We start from the raw sequence: 20158 nt of genomic DNA, 5'->3' as shown, positions 1-20158 counted from the left end.
AGTCTGAACATTGGGGCACAGACAGCCTCACAGGGGGCACCTCACACCTTCAATGCATTATCTGGGCCAACATGGTCACTTGAGAATGTAACTTTAAAAAGTCGTTGTCTTCAATTCTTAACACAAACTCCCTAGATATCTGTTCCTTCCCTTTCCTGTGCTGTACTGTTATACGTATAACAGTACAGCACAGGAACAGGCCTTTGGCCCACGACGTTGTGCCAAACATGATGCCAAATTAAACCAATCTCTCTGCCTACCCTTGGTCCCTCCATTCCTTAGATATTGATGTGTTATCTAAAAGTCCTTTAAATGCCCCTATTGTATCTACCTTTGCCACCACCCCTCGCAGCATATTCCAGAATCCTACCACTCTCTGTGTAAAAGACTTCCCCACATATCTTCTTTGAACTCCCTCCCACCACCTCACGTTAAATGCTTGCCCCCTAGTTTTAGACATTTCAACTCTGGGAAAAAGGTTCTGACCGTCAACCCTAGCCGTACATCCTGTAATTTTATAGACTTCTATCAAGTCTCCCCTCAGCCTCCAGAGAAAACAACCTGAGTTTTTCTAGCCTCTCCTTATAGTTCATACCTTCTAATCCATGCAGCATCCTGGTAAACCTCTTCTGCATCCTCTCCAAAGCCTCCACATCCTGACCAGAACTGAATGCAATACTCTTAAGTGTGGCCTAACCAAAGTCTTAGAAAGCTGCAACATGACACCCTGACTTTTGCACTCAATTCCCCGAACAATAAAGGCAAGCATGCCATACATCTTCTTGAGCACCTTAACTACTTCATGGCCACTTTTAGAGAACAATGGACCTGAACCCCAAGATCACCCTGTATATCAATGCTATTCAGGGCTCTGCAATTAACTATATACTTTCCCTTAACATTTGATCTCCCAAAGGGTAGCCCTTCAAACTTATCTGGATTAAATTCTATCTACCATTTCTCTGTCCATATCTGCAACTGATCTATATCCCACTGTATTTTTTGACAACCTTCGACACTATCCACAACTCTATCGACCTTTGTATCGTCTGCAAACTTACCAACCCATCCATCTACATTTTCGTCCAAGTTGGAACACCATTAGAGACGTATCTTACACCACTACCCTCTGCCTTCAATTGGCAAGCCAATTCTGAATCCACATGGCTAAGTCACCATTGATTTCATGCATCTTAATCTTCTAGATGAGCTTACCAAGAGGGACCTTGTTGAAAGCCTTACTAAAATCCATGTAGATAGCATCCACTGCTTTATCCTCATCAATCACCTTTGTCACTTACTCAAAAACTTCAATCAGGTTAATAAGACATAACCTGCCCTGCACAATGCCATGCTGACTGTCTCTAATTATGCCATGCTCTTCCAAATGCGTGTAAATCCTATCCCTAAAAATTCTCTCCAATAGCTTCCCAACCATTGATGTGAGACTCACCAGTCTATAGCTTCCTGAATTATCCCTATTTCCTTTCTTGAACAGAGGAACAACATTAGCTACTTGCCAATCCTCTGGAACCTCTCCTGTGGCTAGCGAGGATACAAAGATCTTGTACAAGGCCCAGCAATCTCCTCTCTTGCCTCTTTCATTAACCTGAGGTAGTTACCATCAGCCCCAGTAGTATGATTCACCTAATGTTCTTCAAGAGACCCAACACCACTTATTTCTTGATCTCAAATGTCTAGCAATTATATGCAGCTGTACCTGATGGTTGAACCAAGTTGTGATTCTAACCACTTCACAGAATCATTGTGGTGCAGAAGGAGGCCCTTCAACCTATCATGGCTGCAGCAACGCAATGAAGGAACAATTGACTTAAATCCATTCTTACACTTTCTCTCTGTATTCCTGGACATGTTATGCTCTTGTCATGTTACCCACATAATTCTTTACAAAGTCACAAATTACATCCTATGTGATTGTGACAAAGATAAATTATCCTTTCATTTCTTTCTTGGGCTGTTAGTAGCTTCTGACTCCAAAATGAGTTCCTAACTACATATATGCATCATCACCAAGCCTGCTTATTTCTATTTCTGTATCATCTTCATTGACTTCATTCCTGCCTTAGCTCATAAGCTGCTAAAACTTCCAAACAAATTTTTGTTAAGCTTGAACTATTCCAGCGCACTTCTAACAGCCTCTCACCTTCCATCCTCTGTAAACTTGAGGCCATGTAGAACTCGATGTACATGTCCTTCCTTACATTAAGTCCCATTCTCTGTTCATGCTTATTTTTGCTAACATACTTTGGCTGTTTGTTAAGCAATGTCTCAACTCTTAAATTCTCAATACTGTGTCAAATCCCTGCACAGCCTCTCCACTCTTGTCTGTCTTCTTCAAGCCACAATTTTCTGAGTTATCCTTGCTCATCAAATTCTGTCCTTTAGAGAAACTATAATTACAACTGCTCCACCATTGGCAGCTGTGCCCAAGATATCAAGCCACCAAGCTCTGGAACTCCTTCCTAAAACTTTCTAGCTTTCCACCTCTCTTTCCTTGTTTAAGATGCTCCACAAAATGATAAAACTTTGGCCAAATGCCCAAATATTGCCTCATACAATTGATGTCAAACATTGCTTTGTAATAATCTTGTGAAGTACCTTTGGATTTGTTTACTATAAATACATTTATAGAAATGTATATAGTTGTTGTTATGTACAGTTTTGAATGTTGTATAATGGAAAAGACATTAAAACCATATTGAAATCAACGGTGTGTTTCCATGGATTAAATGTGGTCTTTGAAAATGTACTAAAACTATTTCCACTGAGGCTAAGATTAAGGAATCCACTAAACCATTCCAAATTATAAGTTGTGAAGTGAGGAGAACTATGTCAAAATATTTGTTTCTTTGAAAGGTAATCAAATACATATTTGAAACAGAGGAAGCATTGGCAGAAGAAGGAGCAGGCAGGGTTAATTTTGCACAGATATGTACTGCTCCTGTAATAACTTCCCTGCTGTAAATATCTGTCCAGAACTGAATGCAGGCCTCTTCCTGAGGTTCCCAGCATCACAGTCAATTTGCTTCACTGCAGATGATATAAAGAAAGAGCATAAGATATTGAATACTACAAAGATTGCAGCATGAACTGCAACAACATTCTGGCAATAATACTGAAGACTTGTACTCCAAAACTAGTTACAACCCTAGCCAACCTGTCCAGTACAATTACAACACTCACATCCATCCAGCAATGTGGAATATTGCCTAGGTATATCCTGTCCACAAAAGACAGGACATATATAATTTGTCCATTTATCACCTTATCAACCAACATGATCATCAGCAAAGTGATCAAAGGGGTCATTTGCAGGTCTATCAATGGCACTTGTTCAGCAGTGACCTGTTCACTAATGCTTAATTTAGGTTCTGACAGGGTTACTTATTCCTGACCTCATTGCACCATTAGCCCAAACCCAAAAGTGAAAGTCTGGAATTGCGTGAAATCAAGAATTGAACTCTGTGGTTGAATCACACCTAGCACAAAGGAAGTTGGTTCTATTTGTTGGAGCTGAAAATGTGATGCTGGAAAAGCGCAGCAGGTCAGGCAGCATCCAAGGAACAGGAGAATCGACGTTTCGGGCATAAGCCCTTCTTCAGGAATGAGGAAAGTGTGTCCAGCAGGCTAAGATAAAAGGTGTACATAGAGGTGTACGCTGATAGGGGAGGGGAGGGAAATATATCCCTGGTGGTGGGGTCCGTTTGGAGGTGGCGGAAATGACGGCGGATGATACGTTGTACATGGAGGTTGTATATAGTCGACGATGCCCTCCACCGCATCTCTTCCACTTCCCGCTCCTCCACCCTTGAGCCCCGCACCTCCAACCGCCACCAGGACAGAACCCCACTGGTCCTCACCACCACCCCACCAACCTCCATGTACAACATATCATCCGCCGTCATTTCCACCACCTCCAAACGGACCCCACCGTTATATATTTCCCTCCCCTCCCCTATAAGCGTTCTGAAAAGACCACTCCCTCCATGACTCCCTCGTCAGGTCCACACCCCCCACCAACCCAACCTCCACTCTGGCACCTTCCCCTGCAACCGCAAGAAATGCAAAACTTGCGCCCACACCTCCCCCCTTACTTCCCTCCAAGGCTGCAAAGAACACTTCCATATCCGCCAAAAATTCAACTGCACCTCCACACACATCATCTATTGGATCCGCTGCACCCGATGTGGCCTCCTCTATATTGGGGAGACAGGCCGCCTACTTGCGGAACGTTTCAGAGAACACCTCTGGGACACCTGGACAAACCAACCCAACCACCCCGTAGCCCAACACTTTAACCCCCCCCTCCCACTCCACCTAGGACATGCAGGTCCTTGGACTCCTCCATCGTCAGACCATGGCAACACGACGGTTGGAGGAAGAGCGCCTCATCTTCTGCCTGGGAACCCTCCAACCACAAGGGATGAACTCAGATTTCTCCAGTTTACTCATTTCTCCTCCCCCCACCTTGTCTCAGTCCCAACCCTCGAACTCAGCACCGCCTTCCTAACCTGCAATCTTCTTCCTGACCTCTCCGCCCCCACCCCACTCCGGCCTATCACCCTCACCTTGACCTCCCTCCACCTATTGCATTTCCAACGCCCCTCCCCCAAGTCCCTCCTCCCTACCTTTTATCTTAGCCTGCTGGACACACTTTCCTCATTCCTGAAGAAGGGCTTATGCCTGAAACATCGATTCTCCTGTTCCTTGGATACTGCCTGACCTGCACTTTTCCAGCAACACATTTTCAGCTCTGATCTCCAGCATCTGCAGCCCTCACTTTCTCCTCTATTTGTTGGAGGTCAATCATCTCTGTCTGAGTACATCATTGCAAGAATTTCTCAGTGTTGTGTCTCAGCCCAAACATCTTCAGCTGTTTTATCAATTATGTTTCATCCATGATAATGTCAGAAGTGGGATGTTTTGCTGTTGACTGCACAAAATTCAGCACTATTTGTGACTCTTCAGATTCTGATACAACCCATGTTCAAAAGCAGCAAACACCACCCTCAAATAGCAGTAGCACTCAAGTCGCACAAGTCCCATGCAATGATCACCTCAAACAAGAATAAATTACCATTCCAAACAAGAGTCCATCTATAAGATACACTGTCATAGCTTACAAAGGATTCTGTGACAGCATGTTTCAAACACACAACCTGTACAATTGACAAGGACCAGCAGCACATATATTGGAATACCACCCTTTCCAAGATCCTCTTAGATCCACTCACTATCCTGGGCATTGGAACTATGTCATAATATCTTCAATGTGACTGAAATAAAGTTCATGGAAACACCCCCTGCAAGTTCCACTTCAAGCTGCACACCACACCCGTGCCATGTGGTAGTTAGAGTAGAAATGAAAGAATAGGCAGGATTAATACGTGATTTAAAAGATGGTGCTGGAGGGAGGGGTTCAGAATTTTGGGACATTGGACCGGTTCTGGGGGAGGTGGGACTATTACAAATTGGATGGGTTACACCTGCGCAGGACTGGAACCAATGTCCTTGGGGGTGCTTTTGCTAACACTGCTGGGGAGGGTTTAAACTAATGTGGCAGGGGGTTGGGAACCAAATCAGGACAATAATGGACAGTGAGGAAGTAGTAACTGGAACTAGATAATGAAGTTAGCGTGACCAAGGGGAAGAATGGGCAGGGAGCAGATGATGAATGCAAAGGGACTGGTGGTCTTAGGTGCATTTGTTTTCATGCAGTAAGTGTAGTAGGTAAGGCAGATGAATGTAGGGCTTGGATTAGTACCTGGGAGTATGATGTTATTGCTATTACTGAGACTTGGTTGAGGGAAGGGCATGATTGGCAATTAAATATCCCAGGATATCGATGCTTCAGGTGGGATAGAGAAGGAGGTAAAAGTGGTGGAGGAGTTGCACTACTGGTCAGAGAGGATATCACAGCTGTGCTGAAAGAGGGCACAATGGAGGACTCGAGCAGTGAAGCATTATGGGTAGAGTTCAGAAATAGGAAAGGTGCAGTAACAATGTTGGGGCTGTACTACAGGCCTCCCAACCATGAGCATGAGATAGAGATACAAATATGTAAACAGATTATGGAAAGATGTAGGAGCAACAGGGTGGTGGTGATAGGAGATTTTAATTTTCCCAACATTGACTGGGATTCATGAGTGTTAGAGGTCTGGATGGAGCAGAATTTGTAAGGAGCATCCCGGAGGGTTTTCCAGAGTAGTCTGTAAATAGTCCAACTTGGGAAGGGGCCATACTGGACCTGGTTTTGGGGAATGAGCCCGGTCAGGTGGTTGAAGTTTCAGTAGGGGATTACTTTGGGAATAGTGATCAAAATTCCTTTTTTTTATAAGCGGCCATACCACCAGTGCTTCACCAGATGCTCACTGATGATGTTACCTAGTATGGTGATGAAACATCTGAAAATGAATCTTCCAGCCCAGCGAGCAAACGTACATTCAGACCCTCAACCTGAGCTACGGATCTTCTCAAAACTCGCTAGGTACATGAATGGGCAGGGAGCAGAGGCATACAGACCTTTAGAAAATAGGTGACAGGATTAGATAGAGGATCTGGAACAGCACAGGCTTGGAGGTCTGAAGGGTCTGTTCCTGTGCTGTAATTTTCATTGCTCTTTGACTTGGAACTATATCATCATTCCTTCAACTGTTGCTGTTTTGAAATCCTAGAACTCCCATCCTAAGATTTGATTTGATCTGATGTATTACTGTCACATATACCAAGATATAGTGAAAGGTATTGCTTTGCGTGCCAGACAGATCATACTTTACATAAGTTCTTCAGGGCGATATAACACAATGCAGACTAGCGTTACAGCTACAGGGAAGGTGCAGTAAAAAATCATCTCTAATATATGAGATCCATTCAGAGGTCTGCTAACAGTGGGGAAGCTGCTCTTAAATCTACTAGTATGTATTTTCAAACTTTTGCATCTTCTGCCCAATGAAAGAAGGTGGAAAAGAGTCTGACTTGGTTGGCAGGGGTCATTGATTACGTTGAAACTTTATTGCTGGAACAGCACAGCAGGTCAGGCAGCATCCAGGGAACAGGAGATTCGACGTTTCGGGCACAGGCCCTTCTTCAGGAATGACTCATTCTGATTTTCTCAGGAATTTCTTCAGGAATTTCTCATTCCTGAAGAAGGGCCTGTGCCCGAAACGTCGAATCTCCTGTTCCCTGGATGCTGCCTGACCTGCTGTGCTGTTCCAGCAATAAAGTTTCAACTTTGATCTCCAGCATCTGCAGACCTCACTTTCTCCTCATTGATTACGTTGACAGCTTTTTCCTGAGGCAGTGGGAAGTGTAGATGGACTCATAAGAAGGATGGGCTGCATTCACAACTCTCTGTAATTTCTTGTGGTCTCGGGCAGAGCAGTTGCCTTACCAAGCCTTAATGCTTTCTATGGTGCATCTATAAAAAATGGTAAGAGTCATTGTGGACATGCCAAATTTCCTTAGCCTTCTCAGGAAATACAGTACTATTGTGTCAATACATCTATGCTTCCCAAACCTCTTCCTTAGGTGAATGGTTTGAAACCTGACACAATGGCTCTGTGAGCAGTCAGGGCTGGGGAATGACTTATTAAAACATTGTTACTTTGCTTTAACAATGCTACATCAGAGGTTATGATGCAAAATTTCAGTTTGCCATCACCACTTTGGATCCCAACATCCACTTTGGGGGACCCTGCACTAAAGACCAAGGAATGGAACCGTTCAAGAAAACAGCTGACCACATCTTTCTAAAGTGCTACTAACGATGGACAACACACCAAAAATTCCATCACACCTTTCTTGTAAAGCATTTTGAAAATGCAAAGAAACCAGAGACGCAGACTTCAGACAAGCAACTATGCCGAACTCAGCTGAGGCACAGTATTAATGATGCACATTTATCCTGCTCTAATAAGTCTTTGGGGACGCGGGGCCGTGCTCGAGGGGCGGGGCCATGCTCTGGAGAACAGCGAGGGGCGGGACTGAGGCCTGGTCCTATGGCCGGGGAAAGTGCGGGGTTTGCTCGAGGGTGGGGCTTGGGGCAGGTCCTGACAGGGCTTTGGTTTGGGGAGGAGGGAATTTGAGGGTTGGGTCCTGGGCACGGCCTTGTGCCGGATTCGGGGCAAGGGAGCGGGCAAAGGCAAAGGACGGGGCTATGAACCGGGGGCGGGGCTGAGACCGAGGACAGGTCTTGTGGCGCTGAATGGGCGGAGCTAAATGCGGCGGTGGGGCAAGGGGGCGTGTTGAGTTCTCGGCTGGGGACGGGAACGTTTTGAGGAATAGGGCGGGGCTAAGTCTCAGGGGTCCGGTGTGGGGGGGCGGGGCCGGTGTGGGGGCGGGGCCGAGTTGGGGGTGGGAATAGTGGGCGGGTTTGAGGCACGTCCTGGGCCGGGCCAGAGGCGGAGCGACATCTCGCGTGATGTGCATGTGGAGGACCGTGTCAGTGATGGCGGACTGTAACGGTGTTGATGGCTGGAGTTCTGTTTAAAAACAGAAATGAAGGCTCCAAGCTTTTTGATTCTTCAGTCAAGTTCCTGATCGTGGCTTCCCACAATGGAATACATTATAATACCCAAGGTAGGAGAAAAGCCCTCTCCAGGCCATGTCAGTCTAAATATTAAAAGCTGCTGTAACTCCAGCGGGTTCATGTTGACTCTCATCATTCACTTCTACCGTCTGCCTTTCATTTCCTTTTCCTGCCTCGGGTTTCCTGTTATTTTAAGCTTCGTTGCTTTGAAGTTATTTTTCTGTCACAGAAGAGAAGGCATATCGACTCACATTATAAATTCATAATTAAGTTGAGTGGAGGGCTCAGATTGGAGTTGATAAAGTTGAAATGCTCTCCCTGACAGTCGGTTAATCTGATTGAACAGAATGCATTATGCTGCTTCTCAAATGTATATACGAATCGCTGTTTTTGGGGAAAGCTTGAATGTTTGGGCTTGCTTCTGTCCTCGTTGCAAACTCATTTCCTTCCACTTCTAGTCCACTCCCTATGTCATAGTGAAAGTATAAGCTGACATTGAATCAACAAGAGTCGAGCCTTAACCTGAGTCAAAGTGGCTAATCTGAAGATTGTTATCATATTAAACATATGGCATCATGATGCTGAGATATTTAATGCAGCTAAGGTACACAGGATGCATAGTTAGCATGTTAGCTTATGCACAAGATTTCACATATGATAAAATTACTTTTGTGCTTTAAAGAATAGATTTTCAAACTAGTGCCTTTGAGGTTATCACTTTTGATTTACCTATTGCATTACTAGTGAAAATGTTCTGCAGCTGTCCGTCAGGTGTATTGCCCTGATTCCCTCTGAATTTACCATTCAGGAAACTGTGATTTTTGTCATGTTCTGGTTTCTTTGGATTCTGTGACATTGGAAAATCTTTTTGGCAATGCTGTTTTAAATGTTACATTTATAAATAGAACTTGGAGTTCAGTTGGTATGTTCTTGTGTATTTGATCTTTGGCTGAGCTTGAAAGTATCCTTCTGCCAAAGGGTACTTTTCACTGCATTTCCACCCCAACCTTGGCACATCTGTCAAAACCCTGTGACATTTTTATTTATCTCCAGGTTAATCCAGTACTGTCCAACCAGGCTTTCTGTCCTGCACTGTCTCTGTATTGAAAAGCTCCACATATTGCAAAGTTTCTCTTAAAAATCTTAGCTTAATCTCAAACTCCTCGAGGAGTTTTACCACTTCTTAGCTGTGTAGCCTTGGCTAATTTGGCACATTAGAGACAGTGATGAATTTCATTGTCAGTGTCTACTTTTGTTGGGAGGTGAGTTCCAAAAAATGAGAAATGATCCACATTTTTTAGAACCCTTCCCATGTTTTTACTTGATTTGGGGTGCAAAATATTTTGTAATATGGCAGTCTGTGGCAGGGGAAGAATCTTAGTTTGGTGGATGTGCAAGACCCATTTTCCCATTGATCACACACAATTTGTGGGATATGTCTTTCACAGCGACACCAAAACCCTGAAGCAATTGTTGTACCCCATGCCTTGGTCATGGCAGGACACACTCAGCAATTCAATAGAAGCATGCTAAAGATATCCTCAAAGCATCCCTAAAGAGATCAAACATCATCTGATACACTCTTTTTATTATGTTGCCGTTTTTGCAATGATGTCCATTTAAAAGATTAAGATGTAAAAGAGCCAAGTACCCTCGATGTTGTCACATAACCACAGGTCACAGTTTGTCTGCTGTATAGCTTTTGAGGTACAGACTGTGTCTGGAGTTAACACTCTTTGTTAGTTTAGCTGTAAGTAAACCCACCAGACATCTTCAAATTGGGTTTAATGGCATATTTTTGTGAAGTATGCTTTTCTGTCCTTTTGAGCATTCCTAATTTCATTGCTTCCTTATTGATGATGGCATTTATACCTGCCAAGACTCTAACGTTTGAAATTCCATTCTTAAGCCTCAACTCCTTTACCTCTCTCACTCTCCCTTTAACGTATTCCTGAAAACTTAGGTCAAGGATTCCAAGGCAGAATGGCACATTGGATCCAAAATTAGCTGAGAGGCAGGAAGCAGAGAGTGACTTGGAGGGATGGTTCTGTGACTGGAAATTTATTTCCAGTGGGATTCTGCAGGGTTGGTGCTGGAGCCCATTTGAGGTGAATAGTAATGTTTGGGCATAAATGTTGTGGTATGATCAAGAAGTTTGTGGATGACACAAAAATTGGTAGGAGGATAGCAGCAAAGTGCAAGAAGATATCTACAGACCGGTCAGCTGGATGGAGCAATGGCAAATGGAATTTGCCCTGGAAAAGCATGTAATAATGCACCTTGGGGAGGGCTAACAAATCATGGAATTACAATATAAATTGTTGGACCCTAGAAAGTACAGAAGATCAGAAAGACCTTGGTGTGTATATCCACAGATTCCTGAAGGTAGCAGAGTAGGTTAGTAAGGTGCCTAAGAAAGTATATCGATTTTGTCTCGTTATTAGCCATGGCATAGAATATAAGAGCAAGAAGGCTTTGTTGGAACTGTATATAATGCTGGTTAGATAACAAGTGGGATGATGTGCAATGTTCTGGTCACTGCTGAAAGGCTGCGATTGCACGAAGGTGTGTGAGGAGGGGATTTAACAGGTAGCTGTCTGAGCTGGAGGATCCGAAGTGTGAGAGATTCTGTTACAGGTTTCTTTACTAACTCATTCATCAGCTTGCTATATTCATCAATACTGCATTTTCATTCATTCATTCATTCGTAACCTTTTACTAACCCATGGTTTAGTATAACACTTTTTCTTTTATTCATTCATAAAACCGTGTTTTTGTAGTGCATTTTACTGTTGCCACATAGACTAAATTAAAATATCCCTTCCAAACTCGTTACTGCTCCTTCACATCTTCAACCATTTTCAGGCCTATTTACATCAAAATTTGCCTCTGAATAAATATCAAAGGCTACTAGCCTATTCAGGAACAATACTCTCACCGTCGTAGTGTCTCCATGACCCATCCAAAACTATGGAAAGATTTATAATATTAATGAGCCCTTACCAACCATCTCTCAGGACCCGAACAGATCGCAGAACATCAACAGTTTCCCCAACTAGTATGTACTTGTTAATTACATATTAAACAGAGCTAGTAAACTTACTATCAAAACAGGGCTTCTGTGAAACTACATGAATGAATGAAACTCTCACCGGCCAATCGTAACCTCTTGTAACATTTAAGCAGCATTTAGATATTCTCTTGCATTGCCATTGCCTCTAGAGCCAAGGGCCAAAAGCTGGAAAATCAGATTAGTGTAATCAGATTTGTTGACATAATGGGCTGAATGACTACCTCCTTCATAGTACATAATAGAGTCTTTGGGTGTCCATATGAAGCAAGACGTAGGCGTCAACCAGGTTTGGTGTATATGGTACTTGTTGCTTATGTGTCAGACAGCTATCTTCTTTATCAAAAGAGAATCTAATCATCGTTGCTTGTCATTCAATTGCATCATCATCATTGATTGCCTCGTTGTTGATGTCCTAGTGGTTACTATTAACCAGAAACTTAATTGGACCAGCCATGTAAATACTGTAGCTATAACTGCAGATCGGAGGCTAGTAATCTCTAGCAAATAACTCTCCTCATTTCTACCTTTGCCTATCCACTATCTACATGATGCATTTCAGGAACTAACCAAGGCTTCTCTGATGGCACCTTCCAAATAAACACAACTACTCAGGAGGTTAATGCAGTAAAAGCATGGGAACATCATCTGCAAGTTCCAGCCAAGCTACACACATTCTGACTTGGAAATATATCACCATTTCTTCAATTGTTATTGACTTGAAATCCTGGAACTCCTTTCCTCATAGCCTACCGATAGCAGGTGGATTGCAGAAGTTTAACAGGGCAGCGTATCACCACCTCCAGGATAGTTAGGAATGAGCCATAAATATTTGGCTAGCTAGTGCCTTCCACATCCCATGAAGGGATTTTTAAAAATGTAGCCTTTAACCAATATTGACGATACCTCATCAGCCATGTCACAATGACACCTGTCCAGTGGTGGCTAGCTACTAACTTTTGAAATAATACTTCACAGATTTTGCACTATCATATTTCAGTGATAAAGAAGCTGCCCTTACTTCGACAGGACACCCATTGCTGATTCATTGTAAGAACTTCAGAGTTGCTCATTTCAATCCTAACGTTTGCTTTTTATTTTTTACAGGTAGGGCAAGTAAAGTTACTAGACCGGTTTACTTTTAAGAAGCCAGCTGTAGGAACACTTTACTTGACTGCGACACATCTGATTTATGTAGAATCATCACCAGAGATTCGCAAAGAGACATGGGTATGTAGTGACATTTTTCTTTGCTACTTTTGAATTGAATTTAAAGCAGAAATTCACACTTTACTGAACACACCTGATGGGAATGATACACATTTGCACGCTATGCACCATCTAATTTTTATGTGCCTTTGACTTCAATAAAGTGTAACATGAGCCTTTGATCTAAACTTGTCCTGTTCCTGTTGGATGAAGTTTTTGATTTTAGGGTTGAGTTTTTAATAACTTTCCGAAGACCTTTTATGTTTTAAGATATTTTATGAAATCGAAGTGATGCTTAAAGTTAGTATTATAAGTCACCAAGGTTTAACGAAGTGAAATAATGCTCAGCTGATGCAAAGCATGATTATTAAATGCCCGAAGTTGTAGAAGGAAGGAAAGATCAAGGGAGCAAAGACATCTAACTCATTCTTTTCTCAAAGCAGTTAGAGTAGTAAACTCATAAATGTTGACTTTGTGAGCCAAGATGTAGGTAGGAAGAAAATAGAATGTAGGATGAACTATTTGCAAGCGAGGAAGAAACCAGGAAGAAACAAGAAAGAAACATTTGAAATTTGCTGGGATAAACCATGTTGAACTTTTTTTTGATCCAGATTTCAAATTCAAATTTCATTCTAATAACATTTCTCACAACTTACAGCTATCCCCAAGTAGGAAAGCTGTGAATTAACTTGCAATTAGTGGTGCAATGGGCGGCACGGTGGCACAGTGGTTAGCACTGCTGCCTCACAGCGCCAGAGACCCGGGTTCAATTCCCGCCTCAGGCGACTGACTGTGTGGAGTTTGCACGTTCTCCCCGTGTCTGCGTGGGTTTCCTCCGGGTGCTCCGGTTTCCTCCCACAGTCCAAAAAGATGTGCAGGTCAGGTCAATTGGCCATGCTAAATTGCCCGTAGTGTTAAGTAAGGCGTAAATGTAGGGGAATGGGTCTGGGTGGGTTGCGCTTCGGCGGGGCGGTGTGGACTTGTTGGGCCGAAGGGCCTGTTTCCATACTGTAAACAATCTAATCTAATCTAATCTAAAGACAACAGGCTTTACTTATGGAACTTAAATTCTAAACAAGCCTAGACAAATAAGATGTGTGTGTTTCCTGTCCTAGCTCTTGTGATCCAGTGTCAAATGGATTTGGCTAACTTTAGTCCAATTCCTGATTGACATTGCTTATCGTTTTATACTCAATATTTGGAATTCAGAATTTTTAATTCTAATCAGAAGACACTAATTGAAGTTGAAGATAGGGATTGTTTATTCATTTCTCCTTCTGGCTGAATGCTACAGTAATGCGCTTGCCAGTAGACAGCAGTCATATCAATTTTCACTTCAAATTTTATTTAATAACTTGATCCAACAAAGAGAATTGGGAATACTGTATGCAGAGGGCTGGTGTTGTAACTGCTGTTCACAAGTGGAATAATAGAGCATTGTATGGACTTCAAAGGCCATTAATAAAATTAATTTCTAATTTTTAAAATAATACTTCACAGATTTTGCACCATCATATTTCAGCGATAGAGAAGCTCCCCCTTACTTCTACAGGATATCCATTGCTGATTCATTGCAAGAACTTCAGAGTTGCTCATTTCATTATTTGTCGAGAACGTGATTGCCACGATGTTTACAGTTCACTTCTCAGACTGTCACAACCAGGTACCATACCTTTAGTGTGTAAATTGATGACTGTATTTTAACCACTGTATGGATTACTTTCATTGATGTAAGTTTTTGACATTACTATTGGTGTATTCCACGTAGTCTGTACAAATGTATGTATTTATATAGTGCCTTATCACATTAGAAAAACGTGCACCGCAACTTTGGTGTGCTGCTTATGTGGGCAGTCGTGACAGCTGATTTATACACAACAATATCCCAAGTAGGAAAGCAGTAAATTAACTTGCCATTCATGGTGCAATATGTAATAAGACAATAGGCTATTTCTCAAACTTTAATTTAAAGCACACGAGGCAAATGGATGGGAGTGTTTCCTGTCCTGGCTTAATGATCCAACATCAAATGGATGCAAGGAAAATTGTGTCTTGCTAACTTGATTGAGTTTTTTAAAGAAGTAACGAAGAGGATTGATGAGGGCAAGGTAATGGAGGTGATCTATATGAACTTCAGTAAGACATTCGATGAGGTTCCTCATGGTAGACTGGTTAGCAAGGTTAGATCCCTTGGAAAACGGAGAAATAGCCATGTAGATCAGAACTGGCTTGAAGATAGAGGGTGGTAGTGAGGGGGTTGTTTTTCAGACTGGAGGCCTGTGACGAGTCGTGTGTCACAAGAATCCACTGCTTTTTGTCATTTGTATAACTGATTTGGTTGTGAACATTGGAGTTATGGTTAGTAAGTTTGCAGATGACACCAATATTGGAGGTGTAATGGGTAGCGAAGAAGCTTACCTCCGAGTACAATGAGATCTTGATCAGATGGGCCAATAGGCTGAGGAGTGGCAGATGGAGTTTAATTGAGATAAATATGAGGTGCTGCATTTCGGAATGGCAAATCAAGGCAGGGCTTATGCACTTAATGGTAAGGTCCTAGGGAGTGTTGCTGGACAAGGAGACCTTGAAGTACAAGTTCATAGTTCCTTGAAAGTGGAGTTCCAGGTAGTTAGGGTAATGAAGAAAGCATTTGGTATGTTTGCCTTTATTGGTCAGTGCATTGAGTGCAGGAATTAGGAGGTCATGTTGCAGCTGTACAGTACATTGGTTAGACCAATGGAATACTGTGTGCAATTCTGGTCTCCCTGCTGGAGAAAAGATATTGTAAAATCTGAAAGGGTTCAGAAAAGATTTACATGGATATTGCCAAGGTTAGAGGGTTTGAGCTATAGCGAGAGGCTGAATAGGCTGCGGCTAGTTTCCCTGGAGTGTCGGAGGCTGAGGAAATCATGAGGGGCATGGATAGGGTCAATAAATGAGTTTTTTTAACCTAAGGTGGGGGTATCCAAACCCAGAGAGCATAAGTTTAAGGTGAGAGGGACAAACTTTAAAAGGGACCCAAGAGGCAACTTTTTGACACAGAAGGGTGGTGCATGTATGGATTGAGCTGCCAGAGGAAGTGGTGGAAGCTGATATAATTACAATATTTAAAAGGCATCTGGTTGTATATACGAATAGGGAGGATTTAGAGGGATATGGTCAAATGCTGGCAAATGTGACTAGATTTATTTAGGATACCTGGTTGGCATGAATGAGTTGGACCAAAGGGTTTGTTCCGTGCTGTACCTCTCTATGATTCTCTTTGGTGGTTTACAGTTTTGAACTACTGACAGTGTTGAACACTCATTCGTAATGGGTTGAGAGAAAAAGAAAGAAAAAATACATTGATGCTTTTAAGGCTGACGGATATTGTTGGGCCAAAGTTAGGTGATAAGTGAAAAAAGTTGGAGACTGCCACATCAATAAAAATGACTTGTGTTTATGTTCTCCTTGAGAAATGTTCCAAGGAGCTTTATAGAAACGTAAGCTAGCAAATATGATACTGAATTAAGGGAGAAGATATATTAAGGGAGCGAGTAAAAACTCAGGCAAAATGCTATAGGAATTTCCTGAACTACAGCTTAGATGTCTAATGATACAACTAATGCTGTTGAGATGAAGGGAGTGGAAGATATATAAGAGACCAGAGTTAGAAAAATACAAAGTTCTTGGTAGGGTGCAGAACATTACAGATAGGAAAGTTTAATATTCTGAGAAAAAAAAATTGGAATCTATATCTGAAATTAAAGCATTGCAGACAGGACTGATGTGGGAACTAATGAAGATAAGTGAAAATTTGCTGATGGTTGAGCAGGATTTAATGTGTGAACAATATTTGACAATATTTTGGATGAATTGAATTTTGTACCGGACTTGAAGGACACTAGAGAGTTGGAATAGTTCAATCTGTGGTGAGAGGCATGAAAAAAGATTATGGCACCTTCGGCCTAAGTGATATTAGATTAGTCACTTGGCTGGAACTCTCTTCCCAATAATCAACTATACAATCCAAATGGATGTTTTGTCCTAGTGTAATCACAGGCATATTAATCAGTGATTGTATTTGATAACCTGCATGACTTTAATTAATTAAGCTTCAGAATCATAATACATACTTCTTGGTTCCAAAACGTTTGATCTGCTGATGTGGGCTAAAATGCTCATATGTATCAACAAACATAGGAATGAGAAAGAGTGATTCACAGTGCAGCATGTTATGTGCTCTTTATAATAAGAGGCAAGAAGCCAAGAGATCTGGTAAATCTGCTGTTGAAAAACGTTTTTTCTCACCTTGCATCTTCTACGAAACACTTTAAAACTGTGTCCTCTGGTTCTTGATCTGTTCACCAGTGGAAACAGTTTCTCCTTATCTACTTTGTCCAGATCCCTCATGATTTTGAAAAACTCTATCAAGTCTCCTCTCCAACGAAAACAGTTACAATTCTAAAATAATGTGTGGCATACAAGGCATTCACCTGAATAATTCTATTCAATTCAGAACTCTGGATTGTAGAAGCCCATGTGACAGATCTAAGGACTGGTGAATATGGACCTTGGTTCCCCATGGGAGACTGGTTAGCAAGGTTAGATCTCATGGAGACTATTTAAGGAACAGCTGTTGCGAGTGATGCACAAATTTGTTCCTCTGAGACAGGAAAGAAGGGGTAAGATTAAGGAACCTTGGATGATGAGAACAGAGGAACTTCTTGTCAAAAGGAAGAAGGCAGCTTATGTAAGGTGGAGGAAGCAAGGATCTAGCACAGCTTTAGAGGATTCTGAGCTAGAAAGGAGCTCAGAAATGGACTGAGGAAAGCCAGGAGGGGGTACGAGAAAGGCTTGGCAAGAAGGATTTGGGAGAACCCAAAGGCATTTTACTCATACGTGACGAATAAGAGAATGATCAGGGAGAAGGTAGGGCCGATCAGGGATAGCGGAGAGAACTTGTGTGTGGAGTCTGAGCAGATAGGGGAAGCCCTAAATGAGTTTTTTGCTTCGGTTTTCACCAAGGAAAGGGAACTTGTTGTAAATGAAAACTTAGAGGAGCTGGGATACAGTCTTGACCAGATCAAAATTGATGAAGTTGATGTACTAGAAATTTTGGAAAACATTATGATTGATAAGACTCCAGGGCCAGACTAGATTTATCCTAGGCTGCTTCGGGAAGTGAGAAAGGAGGTTGCTAAGCGCTGGCAAGGATATTTGCCTCCTCACTCTCCATGGGAGTCATACCGGAGGATTGGAAGAAGGCAAATGTTGTTCCTCTTTTTAAGAAGGGTAATAGGGAAATCCCTGGCAATTACAGACCAGTAAGTCTTACATCTGTGGTCAGCAAAGTTTTGAAAAGAATTCTGAGGGATAGGATTTGTGACTCTTTGGCAAAGCATAGTGTGATTAAAGGCAGTCAGCATGGCTTTGTGAGGGGTAGGTCATGCCTCACAAATCTAATTGAGTTCTTTGAGGAGATGTCAAGACCGGTCGACGACGGTTGAGCAGTAGCTGTGGTGTATATGGACTTCAGCAAGGCATTTGATAGGATTCCCCATGATAGGCTCATTCATAAAGTCAGCAAGTATGGGATACAGGGAGATTTGGCTACCTGGATTCAGAATTGGCTGGCTGACAGAAGGCAGAGTGTAGTTGTAGATGGAAAGTATTCTGTCTGGAGGAGAGTGTTGAGTGGGGTCCCGCAGGGCTCTGTTCTTTGGTCTCTACTCTTTGTAGTTTTTAAAAAATGACTTGGATGAGGAGGTTGAGGGGTGGGTTAGTAAATTTCTAGATGACACAAAGGTTAGAGGTGTCGTTGATAGTATAGAGGGCTACTGCAGGCTTCAGTGCAACACAGACAGGATGCAGAGCTGGGCTGAGAAATGGCAGATGGAGTTCAACCTGGATAAGTGCAAAGTGATGCATTTTGAATGGTCGAACTCGAATGCTGAATATAGGATTAAAGACAGGATTCTTGGCAGTGTGGAGGAACACAGGGATCTGGGTGTGAAAGTACATAGATCCCTCAAAGTTGCCACCCAAGTGGATAGGGTTGTTCAGAAAGCATATGGTGTTTTGGCTTTCATTAACAGGGGATCGAGTTTAAGAGCCACGAGGTTTTGCTGCAGTTCTACAAGTCCCTAGTGAGACCATACTTGGAATATTGTGTCCAGTTCTGGTTGCCCTTACTATAAGAAAGATTCAGAGGCTTTGGAGAGGATGCAAAGAAGGTTTACCAGGATGCTGCCTGGACTGGAGGGCTTGCCTTATGAAGAAAGGTTGAATAAGCTCAGACTTCTCTCTCTGGAGAGAAAGAGGAAGAGAGAGACCTGATCGAGATGTACAAAATAATGAGAGGAATGGATAGAGTCACTAGCCAGAGACCTTTCCCCAGGGCAGGATTGACTGGTACGAGAAGTTATAGTTTGAAGATATTAGGAGGAAGGTATAAAGGAGACGTCAGAGGTAGGTTCTTTACGCAGAGAGTTGTGAATGCATGGAAAGCATTGCCAGCGATGGTGGTAGAAGCAGAGTCATTGAGGACATTTAAGCACAGGGATAACAGTGAGTTGAGGGGTGCGTAGGTTAAGTTACTATATGTTACATTAGGATTAAATTTCGGTGCAACATTGTGGGCCAAAGGGCCTGTTCTGTGCTGTACTTTTCTATGTACCTATTTGGATACTAAACTGGCTCAAAGGTAGAAGACAGGGTGGTGATGGAGTGTGTTTTTCAGACTGGAGGCCTGTGACCAGTAGAGTGCCACAAGGATCGGTGCTGGGTCCGCTACTTTTCATCATTAACATAAATGATTTGGATGTGAGCATAAGAGATATAGTTAGTAAATTTTCAGCTGATGCCAAAATTGGAGATGTAGTGGACAGCAAAGAGGATTACCTCAGATCACAACAGGGTCTTGATCAGATGGGCCAATGGGCTGAGGAGTGGCAGATGGAGTTTAATTTAGATCAATGCGAGGTGCTCCATTTTGGGAAAGCAAATCTTAACAGGATTTATATACTTAATGTAAGGTCCTCGGGAGTGTTGCTGAACAAAGAGACCTTGGAGTGCAGGTTCATAGCTCCTTGAAAGTAGAGTCACAGGTAGATAGGATAGTGAAGAAGGCATTTGGTATGCTTTCCTTTATTGGTCAGAGTATTGAGTACAGGAGTTGGGAGGTCATGATGCGGCTGTACAGGACATTGGTTTGGCCACTGTTGGAATATTACATGCAATTCTGGTCTCCTTCCTATCAGAAAGGTGTTGTGATACTTGAAAGGGTTCAGAAAAGATTTGCAAGGATATTGCCAGGGTTGGAGGATTTGAGCTATAGGGAGAGGCTGTAT

At 42.5% G+C, this 20158-nt stretch overlaps 1 protein-coding gene across 3 annotated transcripts in view; it reads left to right on the top strand.

The window, feature by feature from the left end:
• The first annotated feature begins 8442 nt into the window (after nt 1-8442).
• The window catches only part of mtmr8 (myotubularin related protein 8), a 60176-nt gene continuing 48460 nt past the window's right edge, over nt 8443-20158 (top strand). For 2 of the 3 annotated variants that reach the window (XM_087991982.1, XM_087991981.1), the window contains exons 1-3: nt 8443-8598; nt 12726-12848; nt 14328-14490. In XM_087991982.1, coding sequence (XP_087848108.1) covers nt 8575-8598; nt 12726-12848; nt 14328-14490 — 310 coding nt within the window. In that variant the 5' untranslated portion in view covers nt 8443-8574. The remainder of the gene's footprint in view (nt 8599-12725; nt 12849-14327; nt 14491-20158) is intronic. The other variant, XM_043704846.2, reaches the window with a different exon arrangement.

Source organism: Chiloscyllium plagiosum, unplaced genomic scaffold (genome assembly GCF_037043375.1).
Source record: "Chiloscyllium plagiosum isolate Xiang-an unplaced genomic scaffold, Cpla_swu_hap1 HiC_scaffold_11, whole genome shotgun sequence".
Classification (NCBI taxonomy): Eukaryota; Metazoa; Chordata; class Chondrichthyes; order Orectolobiformes; family Hemiscylliidae; genus Chiloscyllium; species Chiloscyllium plagiosum.
This window is presented reverse-complemented; position numbering and strand designations above follow the sequence as displayed.